The sequence below is a fragment of the Lepidochelys olivacea genome, assembly GCF_965140295.1.
Source record: "Lepidochelys olivacea isolate rLepOli2 genome assembly, chromosome: 18".
Lineage (NCBI taxonomy): Eukaryota > Metazoa > Chordata > Testudines > Cheloniidae > Lepidochelys > Lepidochelys olivacea.
In genome coordinates this window covers 8,299,795-8,314,257 of record NC_140428.1, presented here as the reverse complement: position 1 = coordinate 8,314,257, position 14,463 = coordinate 8,299,795, and the positions used below count along the sequence as shown (strand labels likewise).

Here is a 14,463-nt window from a genome sequence, read left to right as displayed (position 1 = left end):
CAGCCAGCGGGGGCACTGCTGAGCAGGCCGAGGAGGAACCCATACTGCCTCCATGGCGATCCAAGCCCCGCCAGGCCGTGGTTACTGAACCCGAGCCTCTGCCGAGCATTGCTTAGCACCAGGCCTCCAGCCAGGCTGCACTGTCCGGTCCAGCTGCTCCTTGGAGGTCTCGGTTTCTCCAGCTGGGGCTCAGCTCTCGATGGCGGGGGAACAGGCTCTCTGGCATCTCTCCGTCTCTGCCCCCATGTTCCGTCAGAGTGGGGGTGGCAGCAGTGTGTCTGCTCATCCCACCGCCCGTGCACACACACAGCAGCCCTGCCCAGGGACCGGCGTTAGCCACAGCTCCATCTGGTCTGGCAGGACAGGATCCCAGACCCGAGTGCTGGCCCAGCTCCTCGTGTGTAGATCTAACTCTTGTGTCTATAGCGGCCAAGGCCCAAGGCCCTGCTGGGGATGGGAAGGCTCCAGGCCTTGGCGCCTCTTCATGGGGGGCGCGGGGGCAGCCCTGCACATGGATCTGTTCCGTCACGCACTGACCCACTCTCCCTCATTCCACGATTCCAGAGCGGGTGGTGCCATATTTTACCCAGAATCCTCAGACCTTCCTTGCCTTGCCCACCATCAAGGACGCCTACAAGAAGTTTGAAATCCAGATCACCTTCCGGCCAGACACTGCTGATGGTGAGCCAAGTCCGTCTGAGAAACAGGCACGCCTGCCCACCCGGGGACAACGCCTTCCCGTAGGCGCAAGGGGTGGGGCCCTGAGCCAGGACAGGGCTGGGGGGTGCGGGGGAGGTGAGGGCTTCTCCACTGCTAACTGCATCGGCAAGCCCCTGCCTTTGATTGTAGCCCAATGGCCCCTGTAGCACATGGGCACTTTCTCCTTTCGCCTGCTCCTGCCTCTTCTCTCCCCGGCAGTCTGAGTGAGCCAGGCTCATTTCACTTACCTGTTCTCTTTCTCCTCCCTTCTCTCTCTGCCTTGTCCCTCTCTTGCCTCATGTGTTTCCTTTTCCATCTCTCCTCTCCCCCTCTAGCGCTCATTCTCTACTCAGGTAAGTCTTCTGCTGCCTGATGACCTTTCACAGCCTCACGTGGGATTAGCTCTTAACCCTCCGCAGCCTGGGGCCAGGAACGCTGGCCCTCTGGGTGCAGGACCCATGCACCCCCAGGGTGCCTTAAACCTGCAAACTCTGCACAGACTAACCGAGTGACTGGGGCAGGCTGGGGGTCAGCCAGGCCTGGTGCTCCCCCGTGTGTCTAACTCCTACTAGCCACAGCTGCTGCTTAACCTCCAGCGCATCTTCCTGCCTATCCCAGAGATGTCACTCTCCAGGAAGTGACATCATCCCAAAACACTAGGTGCCCAGGTCACCTTGACTGAAGTAACTCCTGCTGGCATTGTGTTACTGTGCTAATCCATGCTGCCAGCTCCATGCCTGCACCGGGTGCGGGGGCCCTTTGGGGAGTGGACAGAACTGATGGGCTGAGTCTGTTTATGGGAACACTTTCCACGGATTGCCATGTCTCCCCTCAGGGGCCTGCACAGATACCAGATAAAAGCCTACTGTTGCTGCCAGTGAATGAAACCCATTGGCATAAGGGGTAGAGCCCTGTGTTGCTGGCTCCATCCCCACCAATGATGCACGGCGGATGGCAAAGGGCCTCCAAAGGGCCCCTGATAAAGGAGCTGACAGCAGCAGAGGATGGGTTTAACTGATGTTGATGGGGCCCCAGGCTGTCCTGAGGCTGGACTTTCCCTTGTTCATGGGCTGGGCCTTCCTGCCCTTTGCAGCCCCACTATGGCTGGGCGTGAAAACCCAGAGACTTCCCCCCTTTCCCTGCACCCCCCTCTCCTTCACCTGCCTCTGCTGGCTCAGGGAGCCACCTCCTCCAAGATTGTGAAATAAAGGCCCTGCCACTAGGAGGAACTAGAGTTCAACACCCGCCCCTGGCCTTCCAGTGCTGCCCACACTCGACTGACCCCATGGGCCCATGAAGCATCAGGGCTCCCATGGCATCATCCCCTCTCCTGGCTTGGAGGCTCAAGACTTTGGCCCCTCTGTTAGCAAGATATGCCCCACCAGTGCTCTGGGGGTACCCCGAGGCCTAGTGCGGCTCAGCACTTCTCGCCAGGCACGCTCGCCATCAGCTAAGCCATGAGCAGAGGGCAGGGACCTCTCCCTCACCAGCGCCCTGTTCCCGCCCAGCATAGCTGCTCTGAGCCCTTTGCTGATCACAGGGGCTCAGTAGGGCCCCGGCTGTGCTGATGTATAGGGGATGCCCTGTGTTGGGGCTCTGTGATAGGGGAACCTCTGTCAGGGTGGGGCTGCCAAGGGGCAGACACAATGCCCAGCAGTCTCCATTCCCACTCAAGGGCGTGAGGCCAGGGCTGTTCCGGCCAGGTCCCCTCTGCTCAGCTGTGCTCTGGTGTTGCCCCTTCTCCAGCCTGCTGCAGTGCTGTGGTCAGGGCCTAAGTGTCTCTTGTAGCTCGTGGGGAGCAGGGGATGGGGGCTGAGTAGTGAGTGCTTCTGGCTGTGATTTGGACCCTCCCCACTCCTGGCATTTGTTGGCTTGGGTTTGGCACTTACATCCCCCAGCTCAGCTCCTCTGTTTTTGGCAGGGATGCTGCTATACAATGGGCAGAAGAAGAGCACCGGCGCAGACTTCGTGTCCTTTGGTCTAGTGGGAGGCCGCCCGGAATTCAGGTGAGACCTGGCGATGCCAGCCCCTCCCCAGAGCCAGGCCCTTCTGCCAGGAGCAGCCACAGCCTGCACCAACCTGACCAGCTCTGAGCCCTTCCTGAATCCAGGTCGCAAATCGAACAGGGCCCAGGTCCTGCCTACGGCTCCGATTGGCAGAGTTGTTGAATAGAGCCGGTACCTAATTCTGATTCAGATGGTTGCGAACTGGCTGCCCAGATCCACTTGGTGGTTCTGAAATCCTGGCTGCCCCGATGCCATCTCCCACCCCAGGATCTGCAGTATGGCAGACACTGACAATGTGGGGAGAGCCACATAAAGCGCATCTTGTGGCTCAGGAAATGGGCGGCCCAGGTGCTGCTTCACACCAACCTCATCCTGAACCGGTGCTGAGTGCAGAAGCCAGGCTCCAGGTTGCAGCAGAGCACTGAGAAGTGCCAGGGACCGGGGGGGAGGCGGCTCTGCTCCCTTCCCTGTCTCCCACATGCTTGATGTTGCAGGTTTGACGCTGGCTCAGGCATGGCCACGATCCGGCACCCAGCACCGATCCGACTTGGGGAGTTCCACACGGTCCGGTTATACCGGAACCTCACCCAGGGCTCCCTGGTGCTGGACAGCCACCCTCCTGTCAACGGCACGTCCCAGGTAAGAGAACGCTCATGGGGCCACATGGGGTGAGGCCAACAAGTTGGACTGCTGCAGCCTGGCCATGCTGCCAGCAGGGCTGTGGGCCCGGCCGTGCCCTGCTGGCTCTAGCCCCCCGGAGTGGCGCTAGGCCTGGGACAGCCCAGCGGGGGAGGACGTGGGGAGGCTGGATGGCTAGGGCTGTGCCTGCACAATGCACAGGGTTCTCCTGGGACCTGAGGAGGGCACCAAGGATAGCCCTGACCCGCTGTGCCCATCATTCTGTGCCCCCCAGGGTAAATTCCAAGGGCTGGATCTGAACGAGGAGCTGTACCTCGGCGGCTATCCCGACTACACCGCCGTCGCCAAATCCGGCCTCAGCAGCGGCTTTGTGGGTGAGTGGCTCCCGCTCCTCGCGCAGCCCTCTGAGACTCCCGCCCCGGGGCGCCCAGTGTGGGAGCCCTGCATGTGTGTGGAGAACACCGCCGTGAGATGGTGATGGAGGGATTCTGAGCCCCTTGCCCAGCAGGGTTCCTTCCTTCATTGTTCCCCGGGCACTCCGCCCAGACCCCCACCTCGGCCGGATGTTTGCTGTTGCCCTTTGCCCAGCGTGCTCTGACTGCCCCTGCTCCCTTTGTCCCCCAGGCTGTGTGCGCCAACTGCTGGTCCAGGGCGAGGAGGTGATCTTTAAGGATTTGGACTTGAGAGCTCATGGTGTTTCAAACTGTCCCACGTGCCGGGACCGGCCATGTCAGGTAACTCGCTCCCTGACCCCTGGCCCCTCGGGGCAGAGCTGATGCACAGTTCAGACATATGCTGGGACCCTCCTTCCCTGGGGTTGCACCAGTGTAATTGAGGGGCTTTGGCCCGAGGGGGCTCTGCTTTCCCCCATGGCATGTGCTGGCCCCAGGGCTCCTTGTGTTGTGGGATGTCAGCAGCAGCTGGGGGCAGGGCTCTGTCCCCTCTGCCGTTCTAACCCTCTGATTGCTCCTCCCCAGAATGGAGGCACTTGCAGAGACTCGGAGAGCAGCAGCTACGTGTGCCACTGTCCACAGGAATTCACGGGGAGCAACTGTGAACACTCGCAGGCGCTGCATTGCCACCCAGGTACTGCCCCACGGCACCGCTGCCCCACAACTACAGCACTGCCCGCCCCATCCCCACTGCCCCATAGCTGCAGCACTGCCCCACGGCACCGCTGCCCCACAACTACAGCACTGCCCGCCCCATCCCCACTGCCCCATAGCTGCAGCACTGCCCCACGGCACCGCTGCCCCATAGTTACAGCACTGCCCCACGGCAGCTCAGTAGGGGGTCACCCCATAGTTACAGCACTGCCCCACGGCAGCTCAGCAAAGGGGCCCCCCATAGCTATAGCACTGCCCCACGGCAGCTCAGTAGGGGGTCACCCCATAGTTACAGCACTGCCCCTCGGCAGCTCAGTAAGGGGTCACCCCATAGTTACAGCACTGCCCCTCGGCAGCTCAGTAGGGGGTCACCCCATAGTTACAGCACTGCCCCACGGCAGCTCAGTAAGGGGTCACCCCATAGTTACAGCACTGCCCCACGGCAGCTCAGTAGGGGGTCACCCCATAGTTACAGCACTGCCCCACGGCAGCTCAGTAAGGGGTCACCCCATAGTTACAGCACTGCCCCTCGGCAGCTCAGTAGGGGGTCACCCCATAGTTACAGCACTGCCCCACGGCAGCTCAGTAGGGGGTCACCCCATAGTTACAGCACTGCCCCACGGCAGCTCAGTAAGGGGTCACCCCATAGTTACAGCACTGCCCCACGGCAGCTCAGTAGGGGGTCACCCCATAGTTACAGCACTGCCCCACGGCAGCTCAGTAGGGGGTCACCCCATAGTTACAGCACTGCCCCACGGCAGCTCAGTAAGGGGTCACCCCATAGTTACAGCACTGCCCCTCGGAAGCTCAGTAGGGGGTCACCCCATAGTTACAGCACTGCCCCTCGGCAGCTCAGTAAGGGGTCACCCCATAGTTACAGCACTGCCCCACGGCAGCTCAGTAAGGGGTCACCCCATAGTTACAGCACTGCCCCACGGCAGCTCAGTAGGGGGGTGCTGTCACCACCCTTGGCCCAGCAGGAGCTTTGCCAGGGGCCAAGGTATCTCTCAGCTGCCAGGACCTCCCAGCTGCCCCATCCATGTGAGCAGGGCATGGCCCGTCCAATGGGCTCCCCAGAGTTCCTGCACTAGGAGCCACGGGGCCGTGCTGGGAGCAGGTGCTGGCCATGGCCTGACTGCGCCGCAGGAGCTGCTCCGCGCCCCCCACCCTGAGCGGAGCAAGGGCACCCCACTGCAGCCAGAATGCCCCCGCTCCTTTCGCCCCGGCCCTCCCTGCCCAGCCTTGTGCTGCCCGAGCGCTGAGCCCCGTTGTCCCGTCTCCCCAGAGGCCTGCGGACCGGATGCCACCTGCATTAACCGCGCAGACGGGCAGGGCTACCATTGCCGCTGCCACCTGGGCAAGTCTGGGGAGACGTGCATGGAAGGTGAGTGGGGCGGGCGGGCCTGGCAGGGACAGTCCTGCCCCAGTCGGAAGGACCTGCGGGTCAAAGGGCGGCTGGGGCCGGGGGCGGTCCTCAGTAACACCCCCACTCCACAGGCGTCATGGCAACCACCCCTTCCTTCAGTGGGAGCGACTCGTTCATCTCCTACCCACCCCTCACCAACATCCACTACGAGCTGCGCCTCGAGGTGGAGTTCAAGCCGCTGTCCCCCAGCGGCCTCGTCCTGTTCAGCGGGGGATCGGGCGCCCCCGTGGAGGACTTCGTGTCACTCGCCATGGCCAGCGGGCACGTGGAGTTCCGCTACGAGCTGGGCTCAGGTAAGGGCGCCGGGCGTTTGGGCACGGCTGGCGCTAGTCCCACCCCAAGCGAAGATGCCTGCTGGGGCCCCAGCAGGGCTGGGTGTTGGCATCTGTCCCTCAGCCCCCCCACTGGCGCTCGCCCCACCTCCCCGGCTGCGGGGCCGGGCCAGCTCTTGACGGGGAGGGTTCAGTTTCTGTGGCCTGTCTGCTGTGACTGTCTGCATGCAGGCGGCTGGTGCCAGCTGCGCGGGGAGCTGTTCTGGGAGGTGCCTGCTGGGCAAGGGACGCTGCCCCACCACGCTCATTTCACCCCCAGGAAGGCCGGTCCGTTGCTGCTGCCCGGGGCTGCATTTGGGCCATGGCCAATTCCCTCAGCCCCCCAAGCCCCACACCGCACTGGCTCCCTTTCGTCACGGGCACACGGGCTCTGCGGTGCCCTCCCAGCACACAGACCTTTGTAGCCCGGGATCCAGGACCTTGCAGCCATCTGCCTTGTCACTGGCTCCTGTGCTTGGCCCCTGTGATGCTCCTTGGCAGGGCATAGGGCTCTGAAAGCACCCGCCATCCTGCGAGGTCCTGACATGCCCTGGCAGGGGAGATTGCAGCTACCCTGCCACTACAGGTGAAGGAGAGAGTCCGGGGCGTGCCCTGAGCTCGGCGCCAGGCGGCATGCCCGTCTCACCGTTCTCTCTCGCAGGCATGGCTGTGCTCCAGAGCACAGAGCCACTCGCCCTGGGCCAGTGGCACAAAGTCTCGGCAGAACGGATCAACAAGGATGGCACCCTGCAGGTAGACAGCAGCAAGCCGGTGAAGAGGTCCTCCCCGGGGAAGAGCCAAGGGCTCAACCTCCGCACGCCTATGTACCTGGGCGGGGTGGACAAATCTGTCACGCTGCCTGCAGCTGCCAGCATCAGCTCCAGCTTCCATGGCTGCATTGGGGAGGTGAGTCACACCCTTCTGGAGTCACTCCTGAGCCGTACTAGGAGTGGAGTCAGAGGAGGTGGCGGGCTGGGAGCCAGGACTCCTGGGTTCGATCCCCGGCACTGGAAAAGGAGTGGGCCCTAGTGGGGTGAACAGGGGCAGGCTGGGAGTCAGGACTCCTGGGTTCTATTCCGAGTGGTGCCATTGACTCTGGAAGTGGTTTACAAACACCAACCCCAACCGCCCCATAGGGGGCAGGTGAACCCCTTCCTATTTAGCAGCGGGGGGCCGGCGGCTCAGCTTGGGGCAGCCTGGGACCAGGTCACGCACTGAGTGGCTCCCGGGCAGCCTGGATCACATATACTGTGTTCTCTACCCAGCTCTGAAAGGGCCCTTCTGTGCCAGTGCAGACTGCCCAGTTTGGGGCAATGCCAAACTCCTCAGTGTAGGCCCCAGAGCCCCTAGAACCGTAGAACATCAGGACTGGAAGGGACCTCGGGAGGTCGTCTAGTCCCACCCCCTGCCCAGAGCAGGACCAATCCCCGACTAAATCATCCCAGCCAGGGCTTTGTCAAGCCTGACCTTAAAAACCTCAAAGGAAGGAGATTCCACCACCTCCCTAGGTAACGCATTCCAGTGCTTCACCACCCTCCTAGTGAAAAAGTTTTTCCTAATATCCAACCTAAACCTCCCCCACTGCAACTTGAGACCATTACTCCTCGTTCTGTCATCTGCTACCACTGAGAACAGCCGAGCTCCATCCTCTTTGGAACCCCCCTCAGGTAGTTGAAAGCAGCTATCAAATCCCCCCTCATTCTTCTCTTCCACAGACTAAACAATCCCAGTTCCCTCAGCCTCTCCTCATAAGTCATGTGTTCTAGTCCCCTAATCATTTTTGTTGCCCTCCGCTGGACGCTTTCCAATTTTTCCACATCCTTCTTGTAATGTGGGGCCCAAAACTGGACACAGGACTCCAGATGAGGCCTCACCAATGTCGAATAGAGGGGAACGATCACGTCCCTCGATCTGCTGGCAATGCTCCTACTTATACAGCCCAAAATGCCATTGGCCTTCTTGGCAACAAGGGCACACTGTTGACTCATATCCAGCCTCTCGTCCACTGTCACCCCTAGGTCCTTTTCTGCAGAACTGCTGCCGAGCCATTCAGTCCTTAGTCTGTAGCGGTGCATGAGATTCTTCCATCCTAAGTGCAGAACTCTGCACTTGTCCTTGTTGAACCTCATCAGATTTCTTTTGGCCCAATCCTCCAATTTGTCTAGGTCCCTCTGTATCCTATCCCTACCCTCCAGCGTATCTACCTCTCCTCCCAGTTTAGGGTCATCTGCAAACTTGCTGAGGGTGCAATCCACACCATCCTCCAGATCATTTAGGAAGATATTGAACAAAACCGGCCCCAGGACAGACCCTTGGGGCACTCCACTTGATACCGGCTGCCAACTAGACATGGAGCCATTGATCACTACCCGTTGAGTCCGATAATCTAGCCAACTTTCTATCCACCTTATAGTTCATTCATCCAGCCATACTTCTTTCACTTGCTGGCAAGAATACTGTGGGAGACCGTGTCAAAAGTTTTGCTAAAGTCAAGGAAAAACACGTCCACTGCTTTCCCCGCATCCACAGAGCCAGTTATCTCGTCACAGAAGGCAATTAGATTAGTCAGGCAGGACTTTCCCTTGGTGAATCCATGCTGACTATTCCTGATCACTTTCCTCTCCTCTGAGTGCTTCAGAAGTGATTCCTTGAGGACCTGCTCCATGATTTTTCCAGGGACTGAGGTGAGGCTGACTGGCCTGTAGTTCCCAGGATCCTCCTTCTTCCCTTTTTTAAAGATGGGCACTACATTAGTCTTTTTCCGGTCGTCTGGGACCTCCCCCGATCGCCAGGAGTTTTCAAAGATAATGGCCAATGACTCTGCAATCACATCCGCCAACTCCTTTAGCACTCTCAGATCCAGCTTTTCTAAATAGTCCTGAACCACTTCTTTCTCCACAGAGGGCTAGTCACCTCCTCCCCATGCTGTGCTGCCCAGTGCAGTAGTCTGGGAGCAGACCTTGTTCGTGAAGACAGAGGCAAAAAAAGCATTGAGTACATTAGCTTTTTCCACATCCTCTGTCACTAGGTTGCCTCCCTCATTCAGTAAGGGGTCCACACTTTCCTTGACTTTCTTCTTGTTGCTAACATACCTGAAGAAACCCTTCTTGTTACTCTTAACATCTCTTGCTCGCTGCAACTCCAGGTGCGATTTGGCCCTCCTGATTTCACTGCTGCATGCCTGAGCAGTATTGTTATACTCCTCCCTGGTCATTTGTCCAGTATTCCACTTCTTGAAAGCTTCTTTTTTGTGTTTAAGATCAGCAAGGATTTCACTGTGAAGCCAAGCTGGTCGCCTGCCATAGTTACTATTCTTCTACACATCTGGCTAAACCCAGAGAGGCCCCGGGCACTGAGTCTGAGGGAGCCTGTGTGCCGGTGACATGGCGTCTCCTTTCCCTTCCCCCAGGTGTCGATCAATGGGAAGAAGGTGGACATCTCCTACAGCTTCCTGCAGAGCCGGGGCATCACCCAGTGCTATGACAGCTCGCCCTGCGACCGCAGGCCCTGCCTGCACGGCGCCGCCTGCATGCCCACCGGCGAGTATGAGTTCCACTGCCTGTGCCAAGATGGCTTCCGAGGTGGGCACGCCTTGTCCCCGCAGTCGCAGCATGGGCAGGGCTGGGAACACCTCTGCGCACCGGGGCACTGCCACCTGCCCTGCCAAGGGCCCAGGGACGGCTGGCAGCAGATTGCAGCCCCTCCACCGGAGTGAGGAGGGGCCCTGAACTGGGCATCCCCACTCATAGCATGCGGCTCGGGGATGTGCCCAGGGCGGGTCCCCCACAGCTGGGGTCCCCTCTCCCTGGGGATCCGTGACATGGGGCCGGAGTGCATGTGCGTGTGTGCGTGCGTGTGTGCTCACACGTGTGTGCGTGCCCCCTTGTGGCTGCCCACAACCCCCCGGCTGTCTCCCCACAGGCAATCGCTGCGAGTTCTCCGAGGATCAGTGCCTGGTCAGGAACCCCTGCCTGAACGGCGGGATGTGCAAGGCAGATCAGTGCCTATGCCCGGCCGGCTTCTCGGGGACCTACTGCGAGCAGGGTACGCAGACTGGGGCTGGCGGGCAGGGGGCTGCCTCTCCTGCCCCCCGCACAGCCCCAGGGGGCCTGCCAGGGATCTAGCCAGGCCCTTAGAGAGAGGCAGGTGCCACAGCAGGGCAGCAGAAGGCCTCTGGGCGCCGTGGGTGCAGGGGGAGGGGAGGAGTCAGTGGGGGGCTCGGGGGCCTGTAGAGACCAAGGGAGGGAACCAAAGCTGAGTGTACAGGGGACAGGGGTGGGCAGCAGCATGGCCGGGGCTGGGAGGATGGTGAATCAGCATATCTGGAGCTGGGGGGGTCAGGTGGCAGCACATCGGGGCCTCGGGGTCTTGAAGGAAGCAGTGTGCCATGGCTTGGGAATCTGGGGGGCAGCGTGTGCTCAGGGCTGGGGCTGGGGGCAGCGTGTGCTCGGGGCTGGGGCTGGGGGCAGCGTGTGCTCGGGACTGGGGCTGGGGGCAGCTGGTCTGGTTTGGAGCGTGGCACTTGGTACCCCCAGCCCTGTGCAGTGAAGGGACCAGTGGGGAGCCAGCTCCAGGGCCCAAGCTGGCAGGGCTGCGGGGGCTCCCTGGCTGGGCCAAGCCCTCTGCCCGCTCCCTGGCATGGCGCAGCGCTCGTGCCCTGGGCTGCTCCGCTGCGCTGTGTTCCCTGTAACCCACGCCTGTCTCTGCTGCATGCAGGCCTGGCCCTGGCGGCGCTGGACCGTGAGTGGGCCCTGGAGGGCAGCGGGGGAAACGGTACGGTACCTACTTTACTTGGCATCTCCCCCACCGCCTCTCTCCTTCCCCCTCGTTGTACTAGCAACACCCATGGGCATCCTGGCCCAGCGGCTCCCAGGTTCCTTGCGGGGGGTGGCCAAGGGCGGGAGGGCAGCTCACCCCAGGTGGTGGGCTTCAATGAGCTGCAGGGGGGGAAGCGTCAGGAAGCAGCGCTGGCTGACCTGTGCTCACCCCCTCGCCCCAGGGCATCTGCGGCAGGGGCAGGTCCAGCTCCTTACAGAGGGTTCTGGGCGCAGCTGGGTTAATGGTAAGCCCAGGTGTGGGACGGGGCGGCTCCCAGCGCCCGCTGCTGTCTGATCCCAGCTTTTGCCCTGCAGATGCCCCAGGCCAGTACGGAGCCTACTTCCAGGACAGTGGCTACCTCGCGCTCCCCCGGCACGTGCTGCCCCACAGGTGAGTGGGCCCCTATGCTGGGCGGGGGAGGAGGGGCATGGCCCCATTGCCCACGTGCCGTCTGTGTTCAGGAAGGCCCGGAGCTCCCAGCATGTGCCATTGGGGCAAGCACTGGCTCCAGCTCCCAGTGCCAGCCACATGGTGTTCCGCGTAGCCGGGGAGGGAGCCTGGAGCGTGAGCTGGGCAGGCTGATCCGGGAGCAGCCATCTCACCAAGCCCCACCAGAGGCCATGTGGCCTGGCTCTGGGGGCAGAGGAATGACAGAGCTGGGCCCTGGTCGGGGGACTGGAGGCTGGGGGGGCAGGGCTCCCGGGGCATGCCATGATCTGGTCTCTGCTCCCTGCCCGTATACCCTGGGGCCCAGGGCTGACAGCTGCTGCCTTCTCCTTGCAGTCACCCCAAGTCTCCAGAGACCATTGAGCTGGAAGTGCGCACCCGCTCCCCGAACGGCCTCCTCCTTTGGCAGGGTGTGGTGAGTCGCGCTGGGGGCTGGGCTCCACGGCCCTTGCTATGTGGGGGGATGCTCGGAGTGAGCACAAGGCGGAGAGGAGCTGGGCTGGGGCAGGTGGGAACCAGGCCAGCATGGGTGGCTGGGGCAGGTAGGAGATGGGTGGGTGACGGAGAAGGGCTGTCTGGGCTCCCTGGCACTCCGGAACGGAGGCTGGGCCAGGTGAGGGTGACACAGGCCAGATCCAGAGGGAGAGGTGGGAGGGGCAGGTCGGAGACAAGGGCAGCCCGGGCAATGAAAGCCCAGGGGTGAGCATGGTTCCAGCATGCCTTGCGGGACTGGGTTCCAGGGCTGAGGGCGGCACCAGGGACGGGCTGCAGCCATGTCCCCGGCCGGGGCGACTCCATCTACAGCACTTGCCGGCCTGGAGTTCTGCAGCGGTGGGTTGAGAGCAGCCAGCAAGGGGGGAAGAGGGGCCAGTGCGTGAGGCAGGACGGAGCTGGGCACACCCCACTGGGGAGAGGGCCAGGGCATCCCAGATGGCTGAGAGGGCACTGGAGGGTACCAGCTTCTCCCTCAGCACTTGGGAGCACAGTGAGCCCCTCAGGGGCTTATGGGCTGTGGGGAGCCAGGATGAAGGGCAGGGCCAGGTGCATGGGCCCTCAGGAAGGGCAGAGCATGCAGAGTAGCCAGCTTCCTGGCTGCCCTCTGGAGAGGAGGGAGAGGGGCCTTGTTTCCGCAGCTCGGCCTGGGGCAGAGGAGGAGCAGGGCACAGGGAATCTGTTGGGTGCCAGGCGGGTCTGACCAGCAGTGCCCCCTGCTGTCAGTTGGGGGATTGGCTGCTGAGTGTGATCAGGACGTGGGCATAGTGCGCCAGCCAGCATGCTGGGCTGCTCCCTCCCCAGCTATGGCATGGGCTGGAACCCGGCTCCACTCTGGACTCACATCCTATCCACCCACACTGTCTGATCTGCCTGCACATGCATGAAGCCGGCCTGTGCCTCCTGTCTCAGGCCAGAGAGCCAGGCCCGTACTAATCTGCCATGCTCAACTGCTCATTCCATGCCACGCCGGGCTGGCGTCGCCCAAGGGTACTACTCCCTGAGCCATGCCATGGCTGCCAGGCTCCCCATCACCTCCCTGGTGCATGCTGCTTTGCTGGCAATGGACATTTCACTGCCCTGTGGCACGTTTCTCCTCCAGGTGACGGGGCAGCCTGCCCTCAAGCCACATGCTACTAACGAGGTATTTACTGCAGTGCCCTCAGGCGCTGGGCCTGACACCAGATGGGGAGCAGCAGTGTGGCTTACGGCCTCCGGGATCACCAGGCTGTGCTTGCTGCAGGGGCGCAAGTTTGCACGAGCACCAGCATGCACCCCGGCCAGGGACACCCGGGGAGCCCCGATTAGCTATCACTCCCTGCAACTCGGCCCCCGACAGCCATGTCCCCCACTTGTCCGCAGCCGCGCAGGGGTGGGATTTCCCACGCCCCGCGGGCAGTGCAGCTGGCTGCCCATGCAGGCGTTCCCCATTATACGGGGTCAGTCGGAGCATCCAGCCCAGTGTTGCCAAGAAGCTCTGCAGGTGAGCGTGCGCTGCTTGTTGCCTGCTTCATGGGCCCCACAGCGCTGGCTGGCTCATGCCCTGGGCCCAGCCGGACCCGTTCCTGGATGGCAGGCAGGGCCCATGGCTCCCGGGCTGGCTCCTGAGCAGGGTCCCAGTCAGACAGGAGACAGCAATCTCATAATGCCTCTCTCTGGCAGGAACAAGGGCAGAACGGCAAAGCCAAAGACTTCATCAGCCTCGGCCTGAGAGATGGACACCTGGTGTTCAGGTGAGCATGGCCTGGTGCCAGCCGAGGAGCAAATGGCCATGTGTCCCTTGACGCACCCCTTCTGCCAGCCAGGGAGCATGTCCAGAGCACAAGCTAGAAACCCCAGAGCTCCTGCCTTGGGACCCCAGATCCACCTGCCCTGGGCCCACCTTCTCCCTGCCCCCAGGTCCACCTCCCCCCGGCATCCCAGATCCACCTTCCCACTGTTCCTAGGACCCCGGACCCACCTGCCCCCAGGACCCCGACCCACCTTCCCCCTGACCCAGGACCCCAGATCCACCTCTCCCTGGAACCCCAGACCCACCTTCCCCCTACACCTGGGACCCTGGACCTACCTGCAGCCTGGATCCACATTCCCCCTGCCCAGGATCCCAGACCCACCTTCTCTCCCCACTTCTTTCATGTCAGATCCACTCTCCCGTCTCTGAGACCCTAGACCCCCCCTCCCGAGCCTCACCCCCAGGGTCCCAGAACCACCCTTCCCCGGTCTCCCCCAGACCCCACTGCCCCAGAGCACTGGGCGATGCAGACACTGCTTGCCCCCCCCCCGGCTAGTGCTGGGTAATGGGTGGATGCTGTTGTTTCCCCGCCTCCCCCCCCTCGTCCCCCCGAGCACTGGTTTATGCGGACGCTGCCCCCTGGCAGTGGGTGCTAATACCAGCTGTTCTCCCTGCAGTTACCAGCTGGGCAGCGGCGAAGCCAACATCGTCTCTGAGGACCCAGTCAATGATGGAGAGTGGCACAGAGTGACGGCCGTTCGGTGAGGGGCCCCAGGGCTTCGCTCAG

General features: G+C 62.1%; 1 protein-coding gene across 2 annotated transcripts in view; it reads left to right on the top strand.

The window, feature by feature from the left end:
- Positions 1–14,463, top strand: part of HSPG2 (heparan sulfate proteoglycan 2) — a 193,686-nt gene that overhangs the window by 176,172 nt on the left and 3,051 nt on the right. For both annotated transcript variants that reach the window (XM_084651586.1, XM_084651585.1), the window contains exons 78-93: positions 565–681; positions 2,621–2,705; positions 3,200–3,344; positions 3,619–3,718; positions 3,969–4,078; positions 4,322–4,430; positions 5,736–5,834; positions 5,948–6,169; positions 6,849–7,093; positions 9,597–9,768; positions 10,109–10,231; positions 10,904–10,960; positions 11,320–11,395; positions 11,789–11,867; positions 13,607–13,677; positions 14,354–14,437. In XM_084651586.1, the coding sequence (XP_084507712.1) occupies positions 565–681; positions 2,621–2,705; positions 3,200–3,344; positions 3,619–3,718; positions 3,969–4,078; positions 4,322–4,430; positions 5,736–5,834; positions 5,948–6,169; positions 6,849–7,093; positions 9,597–9,768; positions 10,109–10,231; positions 10,904–10,960; positions 11,320–11,395; positions 11,789–11,867; positions 13,607–13,677; positions 14,354–14,437 (1,894 nt within the window). The remainder of the gene's footprint in view (positions 1–564; positions 682–2,620; positions 2,706–3,199; positions 3,345–3,618; positions 3,719–3,968; positions 4,079–4,321; positions 4,431–5,735; positions 5,835–5,947; positions 6,170–6,848; positions 7,094–9,596; positions 9,769–10,108; positions 10,232–10,903; positions 10,961–11,319; positions 11,396–11,788; positions 11,868–13,606; positions 13,678–14,353; positions 14,438–14,463) is intronic.